This window comes from Magnolia sinica, chromosome 9 (genome assembly GCF_029962835.1).
Source record: "Magnolia sinica isolate HGM2019 chromosome 9, MsV1, whole genome shotgun sequence".
Lineage (NCBI taxonomy): Eukaryota > Viridiplantae > Streptophyta > Magnoliopsida > Magnoliales > Magnoliaceae > Magnolia > Magnolia sinica.
The window spans coordinates 78,167,648-78,190,003 of NC_080581.1; the positions used below are offsets into that span (position 1 = coordinate 78,167,648).

At 37.4% G+C, this 22,356-nt stretch overlaps 1 protein-coding gene and 1 long non-coding RNA gene across 2 annotated transcripts; one reads left to right on the top strand and one right to left on the bottom strand.

Moving 5' to 3' along the window:
* The first annotated feature begins 914 nt into the window (after positions 1-914).
* Positions 915-2,119, top strand: LOC131256490 (uncharacterized). Its single transcript, XR_009176843.1, has 3 exons — positions 915-1,363; positions 1,728-1,795; positions 1,898-2,119. It is a non-coding gene; the product is annotated as an uncharacterized LOC131256490 (long non-coding RNA).
* A 4,433-nt stretch (positions 2,120-6,552) lies between these two features.
* On the bottom strand, positions 6,553-9,879 carry LOC131255191 (receptor-like protein 7). Its single transcript, XM_058255887.1, has 2 exons — positions 9,249-9,879; positions 6,553-8,825 (listed from the first exon to the last, which is right to left on the bottom strand). Exons 1-2 carry the CDS (start codon positions 9,877-9,879, stop codon positions 6,553-6,555), a joined length of 2,904 nt encoding a protein of 967 aa, XP_058111870.1.
* Between the last annotated feature and the right edge of the window lie 12,477 nt (positions 9,880-22,356).

The window sequence follows — 22,356 nt, forward strand, 5'->3', positions numbered from 1 at the left end:
TAGGTTAGTTCTCATTACACAAACTGTATATGCAAGGCAGTAAATTTTGTTAACTTGATATATGAAACTCGATTGCAGTTTATCTTTCAAAAGAATAGTTTGCTAGTTGTCAAGATCTTTTTATCTAAGTGCTTGGATAACACTGGATAGGGGTATTTACTTTTCAACTGATTTCATACAGAGGAAAGGTGCATAATCCAGAGCTGGATGTTTTCAACTAACACTTTTTCTAGGTATGTGTGTTGACAGGTATTCTGCATTTTGTAAATTGTTATATACTGTTCCGTGCTTCTAGCACCTTAAATTTTTATTTTTATTTTTTCCTTTTTAGGGGCTGAAACTTGATACGCTAAAGGCGGAAGCACAAGCTTGGTTGATATTTTCATACATACTAATAAATTGCAATATTAGATATAAAGATCTAGAGTACCCAATTGGTAACTGTGTTGTGTTGTAGTGGGAAAAAAATAAGGATAAATGCATGTCTCCAGGAAAGAAGATATGGAAAAACCATCTCATGTGTCTTGGTACAAGTTCATACCGTTCAACAGTGAGATTTAGGTGTGATTAATTGATTAATGAGAATTTCGAATTCAAAACTGAAGTAGACATTATTTTACAAATTCTTAAAAACCCAATTTCCTAAAAAGGCATGGTAGCTTGTTTCTTTATCCTGTTTAGATTGATACCATCATCATAGCTCCTCCCAACAATTTCTTTTTGGTTCTCCTAAGTTGTGTTAGATTTGGATCTGACGTCATTTTATTAACTGGCCCTTTCTATACATAATGTGATACCTTGATGTCATCCATCATTTCTGATCAGACGCCTATTTGCTCTCATAGGGTTAAGATCTTTACCAATCAAGGCAAGTGAGAGATAAGCAAATTGCTCGCATACTTGGAAAGGTATGTTTGACATGTTCTTCTCATTGAAAAATATTAAATCTTTATGAACGTATAGTGCATAGGGATCTTGATTCTCATGCAACGCTGGTGCACTTTCTCTTTGGCAAATAGCTGAATAATTCCATCATGAATAAAGCACAACTGCCGGAATTTTATGGTCCGATTTTATTTGATAATTGCCAATATAATGCTGTAAAATGTATTTTATATATGCAGGCACCAACAATTGCAGCAGCGGCACATTGTTGATGGGTTTGCATGTCTTTATCTCCTAATCATTTAAGTCATCAACCATTCTCTTTTTCTCATTCTACCATGAATTGCTAATTGGGTTTGCATGTCTTTATCTCCATAGATCTCATCCTTGGAGATGGACTCTATAACTTCATCAAAGTATTGTCTTTCACCATCAGAAGCTTCCATGGTAGATTGAAATGGAAGGACCCTCAGAACAGGTAAAAAACCATGACAAGGGTTTGTACTGTTTCGCATTCGATATTTAGCCATCTACATCTTGTGTGATGTGCATCATGTTTCCAATGCCTTGCTTGAAAAATGCAGCTGTGTAGTGCCTAGTCCTTCACAGCATGATGAAATTGGGTTGTATGTTTTTGAAACTGAATATCAACTTAAATAGGAATGTTTCATCTGTGTAGTTCATAGTTACTGTTTTCTGGATGCTTCCATTATTGTAATTTCCTTGCCAATGCAAACAAATGCTTGAAAGAATTATTCTTTCACCGGCTGTGTAGATCCATATATTTGCTTGTATTGTAGAGACTTTTAATGATTGACTAAAATAAAATTTTCAAATTGCAGGCAATGTAGGATCTAGAAATTCAGAACATTCTATCTGACCCCATCTTGTGTGCAATATCAAACTGCAGGTTAGTGTCCTCCATGCAGCCCTGTCTTTTGAAGCCCCCAAATTATTTAAATTTTGTGATGTGCAGAACAACATAAACCCATTGTAATATCTCTTTGTGCAGGTTCTGGACCCGTGGTGAGAAGATTGAGCTTCTGGTAGACAAAACAGAGAACCTCCGCTCACAGGTGGTGAACCTCAATATCATTAAGGGCCTGAACCTGCTGAAGGACTCTGAAATACTGGTGCTGATGCCTTTTACTGCTACACAACTCACCAAATATCGGCAAAAGAAACCGGTTCCTTGGAAACAATGGCAATCATTGGCAACAAGGAGATCATTGACACTAACCAAGATATGTTAGCTGCTTAGACTAGTGCAAAAAAGAAAAGAAAAAAAAAAAAAAGATACATGTGGGTCACCTTTTCTTTCCTTTTTTCTTTTTTTTTTTTTTTAAGAAAGATTTTCTCATTGGCTACGAACTATCGGTGGCCAGGAGCTCTATAGCTATGGATTTAATCCGTAGCAAAGTTTTAACGAGCTACGGTACCAATGGCTACGGTCGTACTGTGCGCTAGCCATATTTAGCTACGGATTTTATCCGTAGCTTTTGACAATTTTTGCAACAAAAACTGACTATTTAGCGGCGTCCAACACAACCGTCAGTAAAGGTCTTGGCTGCAGGTAAAACCTTTACCGACCGAGGCTTTACCGGCTGTTAGCTAACCACAAGCAAAGGTTTTGCCGGCAGTTTTGACCGCCGGTAAAGGCCAGTTTTCTTGTAGTTACCACACCACAGGAAATAGTGGGGATTGAACCCTTACCGTCGAAAATGTTTTGGTTCCACAAGAGTTTTGGATCAAGATGATTTTCTTTTCCCTTCGTCGAGATCTAAATGACCTTATCAGCAAGTTGGATCTATTGGCAAACAAACGTTAGGTGGGCCCTAGAAATTTTTTAATGGCGGACGTTCAATCAGCACTATTTTCCTTTGGTATGATCCACCTTAGATTTAGATCTGCATCATTTTTTTAATTAGCTATGTCAAAGCTCTTTAGGCCCACCCTAATGTATGTGTTTTATCCACGCCATCCATATAAATAATATAATATAGAAAAAAGTATGGATGGTGTGGATAAAACACATACATCGATGTAAAGATTTTGAAATGATCTCATATTCATTACTGTCTTATTCATGTCAGGTTTTAAACCCAAATCGTTGATCATCATAGTCACATATATACCCATGTAATTTTTCACGCATCAATTTGTTGAATGCTATTTTTTGACTTTTTTTTTCCCCTTGTGTGCAGGATTTACATCACTTCAGCCTAAATTTAGACCACATGGAGGCTTTTAAAATATATATATATATATATATATATATATATTCAAGACCATTTTCAATTTATTATAATAAATATTATATTTTTTTTTATTGTGTAGTAATATAAATTTTGTTTAATATTCAGTTTTAATTGTATTGCATCATTTTTTATGTTTCAAATATTAAAAAAATACAGGTTTCAATTGAATTATATATAATAAAAAAATTTACTGGCCTGCTGGGGCCTCTAAAATCTAAAGACTTTTACCGGCGCTTGTGTAGAGTTCTATCGGCCCTTTTCTGTTAGAAAAAGTGTCCCGAAACTGTGCTTTTACTGGCGCTTGAATTGACTTTAGCCAGCGCTTATTTTACTTTTACCGACGCTTCTTTTAGAATTACCAACAACTACCAAAACCGTCAGTGAAGTGAGATGGCCGCCGAAAAAGAGTACCCAATTGCCGACGCTCAGACAAGCGCCAGGAAAAGTCACTTAGGGCCGGCAAAGGTTTTGCCGACATACCCATCTACCGGCGCTTGCTGGCGGTTTTAACCACCATTAAAAGTCTCATTTCTTGTAGTGCCATTAGGCTTTATACTGTATTCCCACCATATCTTGAAAAAAATTCACACTAATTAGATAATCCAAACTAGCTAATCAATGGCATGACAAAAGAGTAGGAAGAGAAAGCACTGTGGTGGGGTTTCCCAACTATATGAGTTAGACCTCTGAAAGATGGAATCACCCATCTGGTGGGAGTCTGCTCATCAACAAAAGCAGCGCTCTGTAGATGCCGTATCTTTCCTTGTAACACCCACTCTCGCACCCACACACACAATAACGAGTATAATGCCTTGGATTAATTTGTGCTAACTTGGGAATTTGATATTCTTAGAGGTTACCCCTTTGATTTCTTAATTAATTAATTTGATTGCATATCCATGTGTGTGCACACACGTGTTTGGAACCAAAAGGAGTGTTTTTGGGTTCATTAAAACGGTCGACCAAGTGAAAGTTGTGAATTTTAAGGAACATGAACAACATGGTTCGGTTGCACCAAGAAAATATTGAGCAATCGAGTAAACTGGGACAACAAGATTCGATTGCATCGAGTGAGACTCGGTTGCATCGAACATCTCTGGACAACAATGGTCAGCAATGGACATCAATGTATAATTTCAGTACATTGACTTCAAAAATACGTATTTTCTTCAATACAACTTCGATTGAGGTGATTCAAAATGTCAAAATGAAGCTTGATGAGTCTAGTTCTATGGAAAAATAAATAATAATAATAATAATAATAATAAAATCAAATAAGGGTGCTTTTATGATGATTTAGAAACTATGAAGAAAATCGTCAATTTCAGGCAACTATACTTCTGGAATTTTAAGATTTTTTTTGAAATTTGAAATGGATTGAAATTTTGTAGGACAAGAAAATTTAAAGATGAAATACTAAAAAAATTACAAAAATAATTTAGTAACTAAAAGTGCCAAAAATATTACAAACAATAGACCTATTGAAATTGAAAATTTCTGTAACTATAAGTTGCTGATGGATTGGAGATATCATTTTCATCTTAGAGTTTTAGTATTTGGTATCTTCTTATGAATTGATTTTAATCATGCCACGCACGAATCATCCTATATACTTAAATTAAAATTTTCTATTTTTTAGTATATTTTACTATAATTTACGGTTTAGTCGACTTAGGACCCTTGATTAAGGTAATTAGAGTCAAATCACCATTTCTGCTAATTGCAAAAAGGTCACGCTGTAAACTTAGCTTATCAAAACCCTAGTTTCCACACAAAAAAAAGCTCACTGTCTAGTTTATTACAGAAATTGCCGGACTAACCAAACAAGCCCTAGACTGCTCATTGGTGAGCTACTAAACCTGAAACCATAGAAAGACGTTCGTCTTTGCGGGCTTAACTTCCATTATGGAACGAACAATCAAGATTGGGTCTCGAATTTTTTAGCACATGAAGTGTATGAATTCCCCTAAAAATTATCAGAAACTTAAGATAATTCATCCCGTCTGAACTTTGCGGAAGTTGTGGCTTTCGGACAAACATTAATCCTGAAGTCAATGAAGTTAATTTAGGTAAAGCTACTGTCACTTTCAAAATCAATGGTTTGTCTCTTGTTCACCTAGGGAAATGCAAAATGCCTACAAGATGTGATAGCTTCATCCATTGGCTTGTTGTTATCTGTAGTTGGAGCCAAATTCAATACATGCGTTTATGCCCTTACCCTTGCAACCTCATTGAGTGTCATCTGCTCCGTGCTGTAGCTATATGATGTTTGTTACATGCTCTTCACACCCTCATATAGAAATGAGCATAGTACTCTGTTATAATCAGAGTTTAGCTGATATTTTTTTTTTTAAAACATTGTTTTAGCTGCCTCTTAAAAAATTTATGAGTGGCACTTAATAGATAAATTCTTAAATGTAAGGAAACATCCTACTGTTTGTGTGAAATTCGGAGTTCCAAACTATAAGATAAGCCCGAAGACCTTTTATCTTCGCATGTTCCTTTTGAAAAGTGCCCATGATGGCAAATGGCCTCATTTATTAAGTCCACACGTTGCAACATGGGATATAGGTGTGAGATCCAATCCATCCATTAGGTTGGTCTCACCTTTTACATGTTTTCCCAAAATAGATTTGGTCCGCTAAGCATGTGGCCCCTTTGGATCAACCTGATTCTTGGGCTAGGGAATGAATATAGGGTGCCTTTCTGATGGATGGATTGGATCTTGGGCTCATCGTGCCGGCACATGTAGCATTTACATGAGCTCTATTATTGCACGTGTATGGGCTTAGCAAACCTCTGGAAAGTTAATGAATGTAAGATTGTAAATGGGACAGCAAACTCAGGAAAGTTAATGAATGTAAGATTGTAAATCGGACAGCAAAAGTATGATATATAACCCACCAACAACTATTTGAGTATATATTTGATACAACAATAGTCAACACTCTTGTTTTTACCTTATGCTGAGCTAACATGTGTGTAAAGTTAGGCATTTGGTCACAAGCATCCCATATGGAAAATAAGTTAAATTCCTGATCTTTCCACCACCTAGGCCATTCTTTTTCTTCTTCTTCTTCTTTTTTTAACAGAAAGGTGGGAGCACACCACCGGTAATTTTATTAATATTGAAAACAACCACTTACAAGCCTTGATAAGGACAAAAAAAAAAAAAAACATGGTCCATCACAACACAACAAACTAAACATTAAAACCAAAAAAAACAAAAAAAAAAAAAAAAAAAAAAAAAAAAAAAAAAAAAAAAAACTAAAAAACAAGAGAGAAAAAAGGGAATCCAAACAAAGACAAGGCTGAACCAAACAACTCCAATCGCCTCATCCAACAGCTTGCATACCTGAACATTTCTTATATAAACTAGGAGCCATGAACAGCCGTAACTTAAATCCACTTATGGTCGTCGCTTTGGAGAAAATATTGCTTTTGAAAAAATCAATGAAAGCATCCCGTCTATAAATTTATTGTATTTTTTCCTTCCCTTTGTCCATAATGTTAGAGTCCAGAAAAGAGCTCCCATTCCTGCTCCATGTCCTACTCCAAATGCAATCCACATGAATTTCCAATCGAGTTCTGAAGTTGCATCTTTAACGGTCGGCATCATTGATGGTGGTGCTATGCATTTTTTCGATAGTGGAGCTCCACATAATCCTAAATTTCCTTGGAAGGATTCATTTGTGAATGTAAAAAACTGCTTAATTTGTGGTATGCTTCCCACGAGGTTGTTTTGGGAAAGGTTCAACATCGAGAGAAATGTTAGCTTGGTCAGCTGCCAAGGAATCTCCCCTGAGATGTTGTTTTGTGAGAGATCCAATGACTCGAGCACCAATAAATTCTCAAGTGATGCTGGAATTTGGCCTGTGAAACCATTGTGTGACATATTGAGCAGGCGAAGCGACTTGAGAATCCCTACAGATTTTGGAATATCCCCCTGAAAATAGTTGTTTAAGAGATCAACTGTTGTGAAGATGGTTAGGATCTTCGTGAGTTCCCTTTGTACTCCTTTGATCACAACTGTCACAGTGTCTTGATAGTATACCCTATTCCCTCGTCCAGTTAGGGTTCTACGAAGGAACTTAGATTGCAATTTGTCATCCACCATCATCGCCTTCCAACTTTCAAACATATTTGATGGCAACCTACCCATAAAACTATTGGAAGAGAGGTCAATGATTTGTAGCATTGGGAAGCTCTGATTTGTTTGTGGAAGTGTAATGGGGCCACGAAATTGGTTGGATTTTAAGACAAGAGCGCGCAAATGGGGCAAAGCTTCTGTCCATGAAGGGAACGTGTCATTTATTTGATTGTTTCCAAGGTTTAATACCTCCAACATTTTGCAATTGACCAATGACCTTGGCACTTGGCCTTCTAATCGATTTCGACTGAGATCAAGTGTTTGTATAACACATCCCTCTTTAAATGTCTGAAGCAATGTGCCACTGAAAGCATTTTCTTGAAGATTCAACACACTAAGGGCATCGCCAATCTCACCCAAACATGGTGGAATCTGACCACTGAAGCGGTTGTAAGACAAATCAAGGACTGATAGAGATGTTGCTTTGCAAACTGATAGAGGGATTTCTCCACTGAGGGCATTTTTTGAAACTGAAAAGAAAAAGACGGACGGTGATGGGATTGGAAGTGAGCCTTCTAGCCTGTTGAAGCTAAGGTCAAGAATGCTCATATCACTCAACAAAAGATGGGGAGATGGTTCTATTCCATGCAGAACATTGTGAGAAAGATTTAAAGAGTTTAAAGACCCATTTCCAACCTCCCATATCCATTTGGGTATTTCACCACTAATTTTATTGTTGGAAAGGTCCAATTCACTCAACTGATCTTGATTTCTCAAGAAATTTGGAAATGTGCTGATGTTCAAAGAACGCAACCGCAAAATTTCAAACAGAGGGAAGGAGACGAAGGTGGAATTACCACCACCATCTTGGACTGACAAGTTGTTATCGGAAAGATCAAGAATGTTCAGTTTTTTGAGATTTTGGAATAAGCCTAACTCTAAAACACCAGTGAAATTGTTGAAAGACATGTAAAGCAATCGAAGCTCCGTGAGTTGAAAGATATATCTTGGTATCATTCCCTGCAAGTTATTGTAATCCAAATAGATTTCCTCCAGCTGTGAAGAAGAGGCATTGTGGATCTCCCCAAGTTGACCACTAAGTTGGTTAATTGAGAGACCCAGCTTTTTTAATGATGGGAGGGAAAACAAAGATGATGGAATGGTCCCATTAAGCAAATTATTCCATAAGATTATCTCTTTGAGATTCTGAAGCTCATTCTCACAGGAAGGAATTGGGCCGCTCAATCTATTGTTCGAAAGATCCAAGTACTGCAGTTTGGTAAGGTTCCAAAGTGAGGATGGTAATGATCCAGACAAGTTGGAATTGCTGAGGTCTAATCGAGTCAAGAATAAGAGATTATTGACCGAATATGGCACCTTTCCAGAAAATCCCGTGCTTGATAGGATCAATTGCTGTAGAGAATTGTTTTGAGGGAATTCTGGTAAATAGCCAGTCAGAAGTGGATTGTTTGAAATGTCAAGGAATTGAAGGGTTGGCAGCTGGAAAATACTCTCGGGGAATTTTCCACGCAATTCACAACCTTGAAGGCGCAGTGATGTCAAGGAAGAGAAGTTTCTTATGAAGCTGGGCACTGCAGAGGAGAGATTGTTTCCACTGAGGTCGAGTTCAGATAAGAAATGGAGCCGTGAAAGGGAAGAATGGATGGAGCCTGAAAGACCACAATCTTTTAAGATCAACTTGTGGAGCCTCCTTGTGAAGCTGGGCACTGCAGAGGAGAGATTGTTATAGCTGAGGTCGAGTTCAAATAAGAAATGGAGCTGTGAAAGGGAGGAATGAATGGAGCCTGAAAGAGCACAACTTTTTAAGATTAACTTGCGGAGCCTCCCTGGGAAGCTTGGCACTGCAGAGGAGAGATTGTTATAGCTGAGGTCGAGTTCAGATAAGGAATGGAGCTGTGAAAGGGAAGAATAGATGGAGTCTGAAAGACCACAATCCTGGAGGCTCAACTTGCGGAGATGAGAGAGTGGAAAGAATAAGGCCTGGCCCCACTCACTACCCCCTGATAAGATGTCTACCCTGTCGAGATACAGTTCTTTCAGACTCGACAGGTTTTGGACGAGTGCTCCAATGCTTGGGTTTTCAAGTTTCAAGTTTTCAATGTACGGACCATCGAAATATTGATTGTAAGATAGATCGAGAGAAACCAAAGTGGTCAAGCGGGAGATTCCTAGCGGGATTTGGCCATAAAAAGACAACCAAGAGAAGTTGAGATGGGTCAAACTGGTGAGCTGATCAAACCCAGAAGGGATTTGAGAGCCATTAAACTCATTGTAAGCGAGGTTGAGCTTCTGCAGGCTCCGAAGATGAAAGAGACTTTCAAAATCAATCCGACCCGAGATATAGAGGCTACTGAGATCGAGGCTGATCACGTGACCAGTGGGTCCATCGCAGGTGATGCCTTCCCACGAGCAGCAATCGGTATTGTTTGAATTCCATGAGGGTAGAGTAGAGAGGCTGGAATCAGTGAAGTTAAAAGCAAGCTTGAGGTGGAGCAAAGCGGAGAAGTGATGATGGTTGCATTGTTGGGTATTTGCAAAGACAATAGATGCATTTTTAAAAGAGAGGGAGCACAAGATAAGGACAATGATGAGAAATAATGGGTTTTTAGAAGAGATGAGAGCCATTGGTAATGGGGATTTGGGATGTGTAGGAAGAGAGAGCGTCATGGGTATTTATATATAGAAAGGAAGAGGTTTCCAACCATGTTTCTCAACCATACGAGTGCCACACGTATGAAACATGAGAACCACTGGTGGTGCGGTCGGCCCTTTGCAGATGCCGTACGTGTCTCACAATTCGGAGTGGTGAGGTACTTGCGTGACCACTTGTGTACAGGAAAATGGATAATAGATAGATTTGACTGACGATCACCTCATCTAAATTTGAAGTGGGCTGTATCACTGGAAACTCATGTGGGTTTTGTTTTTTTTTTATCTTTAAAGGAAAGAAAAAAAAAATGAAAAAGAAAAAAACGTCAGCTGTTGAAGCATTGACGAGGCCACGGAAGTTTTGGATCAGGTAATATTTTCTTGTTTTCTGCTCATCCCAGCGGAACTGACCTTGTGAACGGTATGAACGGCATATAAGCATCAAGGTGGACCCATGGTCAAGAGGAATTTTCCTACCTACTTTTTACTGTTGTGCGGCCCACGTTAAGCGTTGGATCTACGTCATTTTTGGTCTCACGCCCTAATGGAAGATAATGGATTTCTTACAAACATCCCACCCACCTTCTGACGCAGTCTTTTTTTTTCTTTTTTCTTTTTTAATTACTCCGTATCTACAAAGATTTTCTAGACTCTTTATAGAGATTGCTCGAATCCATGAGAAAGAAAACATAAATAAATTCTAATAAATTCAAAAATATCTTCATTAGTGACAAAAACGAAATTAAAAACCTTTACATAGTAGTCTAGGAAGAAGTTTCATAATCAAACTCTAACTCATAACTCCCTGAAAAACATGACTTACTATAAATAGTAAACTTACTATTTATAGATGGTCATGATTCCTACTAGACTTTATGGTTTTGGCCAAAAATAATAAGTGTCCAATTTGGCCTAACCTCCTAATTTTTCTAAGATCTTTTCACGTTGGGCATGACTCCTAAAGCTCAAAGGATCAAGAGTTATGATTGAACTAAAACTTATTATAAATAGTAAAAACGAAATTAGAAGAGACTTTCGACCAACGATATGATAGAATCTCACAAATTCGACATGGGTAACCTAGCGTAGTAGAGTTGGGTGGCTAAAGTCGCTTCTTGTACCCTAAAATCATGTATGGTACGTCGAATAACTCATTCTAATTTGCGAGATATGCCTATTTTAGAGTTCTAACGGTCATGTTCCGCCTCCGATCAGGCCTTCTCTGGTCCATCTTGGACATGAGAATGCCAGTGACCTGCTCTACATTACCTCCCGAGCATAGTAAGTTCATGGAACAAGGTGTGTAGGCAATCCGCGTCCCATGTTCGGATGGACCTAGTCTTTCTAGGCAAAGCATGTCCGGATCCACCAAGGTGGGTGGGATCCCTACTCAGGGGCTCACAGTTAATCCACGTGGTCCAACCATTTTCAAACTCATTTTAGGGCATGATCCCAAAAAATGAAGCTGACTTAAATCTTAGGTAAACCACACCACAGGAAATAGTTGTGATTGAATCCCCACCATTAAACCCTTCATGGATTCTATTGGAATATTTATTTACCATCCAACCCATTGGTAAGGTCACAAACACCTAGATGAAGAGACAACATAAATCTCATTTTGATCCGAAGCTTTTTTGGCCCACAAGAAGCTTTTAATGGCCAATTGCCACTATTTCTTGTACTATGGTCCATCTTGAATTTACAATTGCTTCATTTTTTATTTTATTTTTTTGCATATGGACCGCATGACGTAGTCACATATATCACAGTGGGTCCTACAGTCTTAAGGTCCCACCCACCTCTATGGATCCGGGTCTCACCTAATCCACTCCCCCAATCAGTCATCTTACCAGGTCAAGCAAGCCACAACCATCAGTGGGTCATGCACGGAACAGCATTTATTCATGCAAAAGGTCCCATACATTTTTTTTTCTTGGCTATTGATTGCCCATGTCTCTCTTTTTGGCACCAGGTTCATGAATTGAGCTACAATATGTGTTGGTAAAGTTTCAGTGGCAATGAATTGTAAAACGGGTGGGCCTCATTGTCTGGAAGAATTAGCAAAAGTTAGAGGCTGTTTTTTTTTTTTTTCCAGTGTACATAAAAAGGACAATCGATGATTATAATTAAAAGTCAATTCAATGATTGTTGATCGTCAATCCATATTACAACTATAGGAATAGTGGTAGGATAATAATTGAGGCTAGTGTTCGAAATTTGATTATAAGCTAACTGCTCAAAAACCATAACATTAGGTGAGTTTGAATGTGTACAATTAACTTAAGTTATGTGTGACTTTTAGACAGCCTCACACATCACATGTGCCACCCTTCAACTCTAAGTTTAGCAATTCGCTATGCATCCTCAGTTCAATGTCTCGCGGTAGATGTTAAGCTCGTTACAACGGATGATTTTTCTTAGTTTTGAATTCACTAACCCATTAGCGAGTGGTTCAAAGCTTGTCTGGTGATTTCGGCTATCTTCAAAATGAAGTAGAATTTGAGATTTTGTATGTATGATTTGTGGGGTTAGATCAACTTATGTTTAAGGTTTGGTTGTTAGAAAATTAGCAAAAGTAGTGTTTTAACCTAATTAATCCTCAACCATTGATTTCTAAGTTATACAACCATTTAGTTACTTTGGGTCATGCACATAATCAAAATTTTATGTTGTGTTGATCTTACGTGGATCTTCATTATGCTTCAGTTATGTAAATTTATTGACACTGGGGTTCTCTAGACCTTGGCCCTAGATTCGTAGTTCACATGATTAGGCTCAAGCTTTTAATGATCGGGCACATACTTTAGCTTGCTAAGGATGTCTAACTGAATTCACATGGTTAATTTTGAAGCCAAATGGTCTAGTATGGTGTTTAGATAATAAACTGTCAAATTGGCATTATGTACCCAATGGAAGGTGGATCTAGTGATCCATGGCCTGAGTGTAATTGTAAATGGTTTGATTTACTAATCAAAGTAATGCACAAATTATTATTGAGTTTGAAAGTTCAGAAACAAGGTTCCACACATGCTTTCTAAGCGTTTTGAGTTTTAATTTGAGTGCATGCATATACATTTACCTAATTAATCAGAAAAAAAAAAAACACTCCAGTGCATCTAATAGTTGAGTATCAAAAAATCCAAGATGTTATAGACATCTGTCTTATAATACCATCAATCCAATTTTCACAAACAAGAGCGCTTCCAAGTCAAACACATGTTACAACACATATGCATGACTTTGACAATAGCCATTATATGTGGGTCCCAACACGCTTTAATTTCCAAATGCTCTCTAAATTTTAAGTATAAGAATCTTAACAATGTACTAAGAATTAAGATATTTTTAAGAAAATAAAAGGGATTTTTTTTCCTAATATACACCGGTGTACTTAAGAGCCCAGAAACATTTTGAAGGCCGATCATCATTTCATGTATTCAAAGTTGTTATTCATTTTACATGATCTTCAGCGATCTTTCAAACTTTTCAACTATTATCTAGTAATATTTTATGCATTTGGACTATTCTCTAGTAATCTTTTATACTTTTCAACTATTCTTTATGGTAAGTTTTTATGCATTCACTTATGAAAGAGACTCTTTAAAGGGCTCCATTCGCTGGTTGATGTTCCTAAAGGTATATTTCAAGTTAGAAGATGATAGACCAAAAGGCTTCCAATTGAGGTGGTTTATGGCTCATTGAAAAGCATATTGAATTACATTTATAATGAGCCTAAAATCACTTAGATTCAATGTGCAATGAAGCAAATTTACTCCGTTTATTGAAGTCGTGAGGTGTTGACTATGGAAGCAATATGAGTTACACCATCATGGACATATGAGTTACACCATCATGGACTTTGGCACACTTTTGAAATGTTAAATGCTCAAAATGAGATGATTCTAGTCATATAATTTAAAAGCTTGCTATATTATCTTTCCAACAAGCCCTAAATTGCCCTAATTTGACCTATAACGAAGGAGTTATAACTACTTTCATAAGGATTGTGTGATACTGGAAATGAGTTTGTGAATTTATATTGGTTGTAATAGCTATTTTTTTTCCCATTGTACATTGAATCTGAGTAGTATCGTGCTTGTTGGAAGCATATTTTGTTAAACTTTTTAATAACTTATAAATGGTTTCGATTGGGAACCGTTTGGTCGGTAATCTTTTGACTCGAAGTGTACCTTTTGTAGCATTAACCACCAGACAAAAGTCTTCCGATAATGGATCTTTTACAAGTTAAATTATGAAAGATTGCCATAGAGTATAGTAAAAAAGCATGAATGATTGCCAAAGAGTAACTAGAAATAACGAAAGATCGATGGAGAGTATAGAAGATGAATAGCAACTTTTAACGCATAAAATGACAAGTATTTAGTTCTGGAATGTTTTCTTTTCTTAATGGCAAAGGCATTTTCGTTCCAAAAATATTAACCCTTAGTAATGCAGGTGAAAGTATAAAAGAGTTTTCTTTTAAGGGGTTGTATTTTGGAGGTCCCTTGATGCCCCCATGTGCATGCAGGGAGAAAACCAAAATAGAAATTATGGGTTCTATTACTTTACTCACTCGTTCAGATGTTAGCTCTCAATGGCCAAGGACTTTGGTTTTTTTTTTTTTTTTTTTTTTACTTTTTCTTTTCCAAAGTTGGATAGGTTTTTTTTTTTTTTTTTTTTTTAATTTTAATGTTCAATCTTTTCCTGTTTTAAGTCAGTCTTATCGGGTCAAGCGAGCAACAACTATCAGCGGGTCCAACACGTGGTACCTTATATTCATGTAAAAGAGTCCCATGCTCTTTTTTTCTTGGTCCGCCATCAATGGTGGTTCTTTCCACGACTCAATGTACATTCTTTTCGTGGTTTAGAGTCACTTGGGTTACCAGGTCAAACAAGCACCAACCATCCGTGGGTGGGTCAAGCACGTTGTATGGTCCCACGCACTTTTTCAATTTCTCCTTTTCTCACTGGGATCATGGAACATTATCAACAAACGGTACAGGCTGCTAAGTTTCTCCATTACCTGTTTCATGCGGCAATGAATTGTAAGACAAGTGGGTCCCACCGTCTGGAAGAACCAGAAAAAAATTAAACTTTTTTTTTTTTTTAATTAATTCTTCATAATGTCAGGTTTGGAAAAGTAGGCGGCTGTGTCTATCGAGGACGCGGATTGCGTCCTACTCCCTCCGTCCGGGCAGGGATCTGTGGGGCCCACCGTGATGTAAGTATTTTTTATTGAAGCTGTTCAACATTTTCTTTTTTAAAATATGAACCTAAAAATGAGGCAGGTACAAGGCTTAATTGGACCAAAGTGGGGATTGAATGTTCACCATTAAAAACTTCTTGGGAGTTGGAAAAGTTTCGGATTAAGATGATATTTGTGTTTTCAGTTCATCCACATCTACATGACCTTATGAATAGGTTGGATGGTAAAAAAATAAAAAATAAAAATAAAATAATCACGTTGGCCGTTAGAAAGGTTTCAATGGTGGGTGTCATTATCAGTGCAGCTTCCTTTGGTGTGGTCCACTGGAGCTGTGGACTTGCTACATTTTTAAGATCATATATTAAAATGATCTGAGAAAAGTGGTGAACGGCGTGGATAAAACATTTACATCACGGTGGGCCCCACAAAGCCCTGCCCAGACGGATTACATAATCTGCGTCCGTCTATTGAACGGTACACCCCCAGAGAATGACGAGTGATTGGAAGAGCTTGATCTGTGTTTTCTATTCAACTCAAGAACGATGGTAGGATAATGCACATACAGCTAGGATTGCATGAATCTATGCTTGGGCCATTGTACATGCATATAGCATGCACATGTATTAGGATAAGACAACTGGAACACCCACACGTGTATATTAATAATCATAAACACCAAAAATGGATAAGTTAAAAACCCGAATTGCCACAATGTCCAGTAGGGTTGGATCATGGCACAGTGGGTGTTTGGCGGAAAGGGGAGGAACAAATAATAATAATAATAATAAATCCTTAAATGTAGAAGGCAAAAGAAAAAAAAAAAAAAAAAAAAAAAACTCTGAAAAGATGATAAAATTTATACTTCTCAAAATATAAAAAAGAAAATAAAATTTATAAAAATGGATGAACTCTATTTATAATGTCCTACATATATATATAACTTATATAAGAGTAAGGATTCAGAGGGCTAAGGGTATGGAAACTTTCCACGTGTCTAGTCGCACATTGGCTTGTAGAAATCCACATCAAATATCTGGATCATCCATTAGGCTCTGTACTCTACTCTTACCATGCCAGGAAAAAAAATCATAGGGGTAAGATAATTCACAGAAGATAACGGTTTTAGATTTTTTGGACCAGTCAATTGTTATAATTTTTGTGCTTCTGTAGAAGAAAAGTAATATAGACTTAATGGTACGTGTGGTTTCCCAACCATGTGAGTCACACCTACCAAACACTTGGGGAATCACTCATGGGGATTAAGCCTGATAATCGAGCAAGCAAAACAAGCACTTTGTAGAGGCCGCATCTCACACCTGGGGCCAATAAGATAATTACGTGGTCACCACTTTCTTTATACATGTGGGCCCAGTTATTTGAGTCAAGGCATCTTCACAATGAGGATGACCTTTTTTTTTTTTTTTTTTTAATTACACACGCACACACACCCCACACACACGCACACACGCACGCCGTGGGATTTCACCACTGGTGGGTACTCGAACCCTTGAGCCGGTGTTGAAACTCCAGGGAGCCTACCACCCGGGTAAGAGTAAGGACCCAATGAGGATGCTTTGATGAGTGGCTCCGATCTCACATGTGAGACTTCTTTCCATGTGTGAGTTGAGGGCCAAAAGAAAGTGCCCTCTCTGTAACAAATTCATGCACAATGGTGATCTTTTGCTATCCATATTTTTCTTGTACCGTGACCTACCAGAAAAGTTGACTGACCTAATATTTTGCTAGAGTGATAGGAAGTTTGCTAGATTATACATCCTCTGGAACATTTTAACCTTTTGATCATTCAATTCCTTTCTTTTAAGTATAGAAGGTCCATGTTTTAATTGAGTTTTTTTTTTTTTTTTTTTTTCCTATAGCCCTATACCATTAGTGAGGTCACTAAATAAAATGATTTGGATCTTTAAAAAAGACCCAAAACCAATTACTAATGTTAGGGTATATGATACAATACTATATTGATATTGTATTCCACCGTACCTCTAAGAGAGTTGTATTTACAAGAGTGTAATATTACTTTAAAAATAAGGTATAATGATATGCTCGGAGTGAGTTGTTGGGAATTCTTTTGGTTAAAATAAATAATAGATTTTGATTTTTGAAATTTAAATTTTTAAGTATTTTTATTTCACTCCAAATCTAAATTCAATGTTTTCAAATTTTGTAAAAAAAAAGGAAAAAAGAAGAAGAAGTTGTTTTAGCTTTGTTCTACATCGATAGGGATGAGAGTTTTTTGGAATTTATCGTGTCGCAATTAGTCACTCCGTTGCGAGACAATGCGAGATGTTCGAAGTGTGAAAAGACCAGATTATATAAGTTTTTAGAAGCGTTCAGATTTGTCTATTGCAAAGAATAGTCCGAACAATCAGATCTTTAATCCTACGATCTGAAATGTCTTGCTCTCATATAAAAGAAAAATAAATAAGATCAAAATTTCTTGTTTTTTTTTTTTTTTTTCCCATTTTGCTAATTAAGTTGCATAACAAACTAAGTTATTGAATTCACTAATTTACTGAGTCCGAAAACTCACCAAGTCTGCAGAGACAGTGACTGATTTTTCTGAGTTCTTATTGTGGTCCATTCCTAATTGTTGCACGCAAAACCAAACAAGGTTTATCGTATCCCAGAAGCAATTCATTAGCAACCCACCATCAATCTCTAATATCAGAGGAGATGGAATGATTTAATGATAGCGTATTTGATATGTGCTTCTACTTGATTCTAATCAATATTTTATTTTAGTTTTTTAGTATCTAAAATTATTTATTTTGGAATATTTCTCAACAATTTAAAGTGTGATACCAATTTGGAATTATGGATACCGAAAGTGTTGCGTCAATCAAGTTGATGAACTAGGACCTAATTAGACTCAATTGGTTCAATAATACTAACTTCACCAAGTGGCAAGATAAGCTGAAGTTCCTTCTTCCCACCCTGAAGATCTACTATAGCTTGGACCCGAACCTTTCACCACTTTCAAAGGCGACTAACAACAATTCTTCAAAATAAATCATTGTAAGATCCAAGAGACAAGAAAGACGAGTTGTTGTGTTGCAGTCACATCCAGAACACCTTCTATGACCGTCCACGTAACTTATACAGAGAAGTATCCTTGGCAAAAGAAATATGGAATAAGCTGGAATTCAAATATAAGCCAAAAGAAGGAATATAAAAAAATATTAATTTTCGGTTATTTTGACTTCACAATGGTAGACAATATACCTCTACTAGCACAAACATAAGAAATACAATTGATCGTAAGTAAAATAAATTCCTTAAAAATCGACCTGCTTAAATCCTTTCAAGTTGGAACCATTATAGCAAAATTGTCTCCTAGTTGGAAAGATAACAGAAAGAAACTACTGCAAAAATTCAAAAAATTCATTTTGGAGTAAATTCAAAAGCATTTTCGAATTGAGGAAGATTCTTGCAATAAAAAAGATGACGTCAATGGTGTGTTTTGAACAATAACCTGATAAGAATGAATCCAAAAAACCTTGGGTGAGGCTAACTTTGTACAAATCCAGCCCATATGTACAACATAGACCTCATGTTGGAAAAAAAAATGCTGGAAAACCAAAAATAAATTTATTTAAATTTTAACATCAGGCTGAATCACGTATAAATACGTTGTCCTTAAAGCTTGATTTGCCCCCTTCTCGATTGCTGATGGGTTACAAGCGAATTGCTTCCAGGATAAGATAAGTCTTCTCTCTTAGATCTGGCATACAACAATTACGAATGAATTTACTCAAGAACTCGGTAAACATAACTCGTTCGTTTTCGGACCATTGTGGCTATTAAGGCTACTAGTCGTTCTCAAAATGGTCGACGGTTTTGGATCCATTAATCCGACTGTTTCTAGCAACCTATAAAACTTAGGCCCATCTCACACTTCTCGCACTGTCTCGCGATGGAGGCACTACAGCCACACTATCCATGCACGAGCACACGTATATACACTCGAACAGGCAAACCGAGCATCTCATCCTCCAATTCTCTAAGTAAGAATATTACCCACTTAACCACTTATAAACTATAACTTTTCTCCCACTCTCTCCAATGTGAGACTAAAGAAAATACACCTTTCTTTTGATTTTTTAAAACCGTTTTGGAAGAAAAATTAAAATTTTCAAAATATTTTTGTTTATTTTTAAACCAAAAATATCAACACCTCAGCCCAGCCCTGCTCAAGGATGTGTTGAGCCAAACCAGTTTAACCTGAGTCCGGCTGAGATATTTATGCTAGGCCTAGTCCTGAGTGTTTCTTAAATGAATTAAGGTCTACAAAACAAATATAAGAATTTTTACATATGATATATAATATAAAATTGCCCTTCAAACCTTAATGAGCTTCCCCGAGCTAGGCTTAAGAATGGTCGAAATATTCAAATATTCATGGGAGTACGTAAATTTCGGATCAGGCTAATATTTGTGCTTTCATTTGATCCTAGTTAGAATCACTTCAAGAACGGTTTGGATGCAGATGAACATCATGGTGGGCCTTAGAAACTTCTCAAATAGCTACCAAAGGATAAAAGAAGCAAAGGTTTTAACATGGGACCGGATTGTATCCTGTCCCTGAATGGACAAACTCGGTTGGGCCGGAGCTCTGTGGGCTTGAGTAAACTCTCTGGGGCCCACCGTGACTTATATATTTTATCCACCCCAACAATCCATTGTACCTGATAATTTTAGGGCTTGAGCCTCCAAAAGCCTAAAAAATTCTTTAAGCCACATATGTTTTGGATCAAGTTGACATTTGTGTTTTCCCTTCTTCCATATATGTTTGATCTCATGAACAGGTTGGATGAAAAATAAACATAGCTGTTCGTCTTAAGAAGTTTTCAACGGTGGAAATCATTATTCCAACTGTTTCCTGTGGTGTGGTCCAGTTGGGTTTTGCATATTGTTTGATTTTGAGATCAACCCCTCAAATGAAATAGAAAATTGGATGAACAGCGTAGATAAACTAGATACGTTCCCTGTGCGCCTAACAGAGTTTACTTGGTACGATAAAAGCACACAGCAATCCAATTCCAGGTATGAACCGAAAAGCAAGGTAGATCCAAGACTCAAATGGACCTGAATGGACAAGACTGTGTAGCATCCATTGTCGGTCCACTGCAAGTAAATAAGTCAGTACTTGATTTGGGTCAGTGCGATTTTTGGCCTATTCTCCTTTCATAGGAGGGCTAGAAGTATAGATGGTTTGGATTACTATGCAGTATGCCCGTGTGCAGCTAATGAGCCGTTAGATGGTTAGTCGAAACATACCAATGGTCTGGATTGCAAAACCATGAGCATGTAAACAGGCCAATTTTTCTGGATTACAAAACCATGATCCCCATTTGGTAATGCATCAGTATAAATTTGGAGAAGCGGATTGGCTGGTGTACCACACACCACCGATGTGGCTGGTGTATTGACGTCACCAAGTTCTGTAGGTCCATCATGAGGTATGAGTTATATCCAAACCGTCCATCTAATTGTTGAGCTATTCGTAAGATTTGAGCTGAAAAATAAGACAGATCCAAAATTCAAGTGAACTACACTGTAAAACTCAGTGGAGGATTGAACACATAGCACTGAAAGTTTGAAACCCTTTTGGGGTCACAGAAATTTTGGATCAACATGATATATTTTTTCTCTTTATCGGGGTATGTGTGACATTATGAACAGATTGGATGGAAATTAAATGTTACCATGGGCCCTATGAATGTTTTAACGGTGAAAATTATTGTGCCACCGCTATTTGTGGTGTGGTTCACTTGATCATTGGAAATTACTCATTTTTGGGATCAAGATCTAAAATAATCTATCCAAATGGATGAACAGTATAGATATGATAAATACATCAATGTGGGACCCATGTAACTTTGATGTCCTTTGAACCGTTCCTACCCACACCAGCTAGGTTGGACGCGGATTGCGTCCTACCCCGCCGGACGGTAATCCGTCCGGGCAGGGCTCTGTGGGGTCCACCGTGACCTGCCCCGTGGGGTCCACCGTGATGTAAGTATTTTATCTACACTATAAAAAAATGAAGCAGGTACACATCTCCAGTGGACCACATCAAAGGAAGCTGCAGTGATAATGATACCCACCGTTGAAACCTTTCTAAGGGCCACTGTGATGTTTTTTTTTACCACCCAACCTATTAATAAGGTCATGAAGACTTGGATGAAGTGAAAACACAAATTTCAGCTTGATCCGACACTTCTCCAGCTCGCAAGAATTTTTTAATGGTGGACGTTAAATCCCCACTTTGTGGTCGACTTAATCCCTGAAACTACCTCAATTTTAAGTTCATATCTTAAAATGATCTGATAAAAGATATGAACGGTTTGGATAAAATAATTACATCACGGTGGGCCCCACAGAGCCCTGCCCGGATGGATTACCGGGGGCGGATGCAATCCGCGTCCAGCTAGGCTGCTGGTGTGTGTAGTACAGCAGCCAATCCGCTTCCCAAAATTGGACCGTTGTGTTCGAAAAATGCTCCGGTGCTCGGACAGGATAAGTTAGAGTGCTCCTACTTCCATTCCCATACTTTAAAAAGTCCAATGCATTGATCTAGACTGTTCATTTAAGTCCAATCATATTTGATTGGCTAATGTACAAATGGTACATTAATCCAATACACATTCGGGTTGGAAACAGATTGGCTATAGAAAATAATGCCAAATTAAGAATGGATTGGATCATCCAATAAGCCTAATTGTTGCATGATAGCCCATGAAATGTGATCTGAACTAACAGATGATTTAGATTTATCGATTGGACTATCCAAGTGAACTCAGGCAACCAGCTACACTATCAGTTAATAGGGGGCGATCGGCCGAGTTTTAGCTAGATCAGGCTTGGGCCGGGCCGGGCCCAACATATCGACATAAGGCCTGTGCATGGCCTGAGCCCAGCATGGGTCAAAGCCTGATCGTGCAAAAAGATAGTTAGGGGCTGTCCAACCCAACCCTTTTTGGGGTCACAGAAAATTTGGATCAAAATATATATATATATATATATATATATATATATATATATATATATATATATATATATATATATATATATATATATATTTCTCTTAATCTCGGTCTGTTTGACATTATGAACAGATTGGATGGAAATTAAACGTTATGGTGGGCCCTATGAATGTTTTAATGGTGAAAATCATTGTCCCACTTGATCCTTGGAAATTACTCATTTTTGGATCAAGATATAAA

Bases quoted from the DNA above. Each gene is read 5' to 3' on its own strand.
- LOC131255191 (XM_058255887.1), bottom strand. From the start codon at position 9,879: ATGGCTCTCATCTCTTCTAAAAACCCATTATTTCTCATCATTGTCCTT. The intron at 8,826-9,248 runs GTGAGTGGGGCC...TCTCCTCTGCAG, and splicing joins AGACATCTTATCAGGGGGTA to TGCCCAGCTTCATAAGAAAC.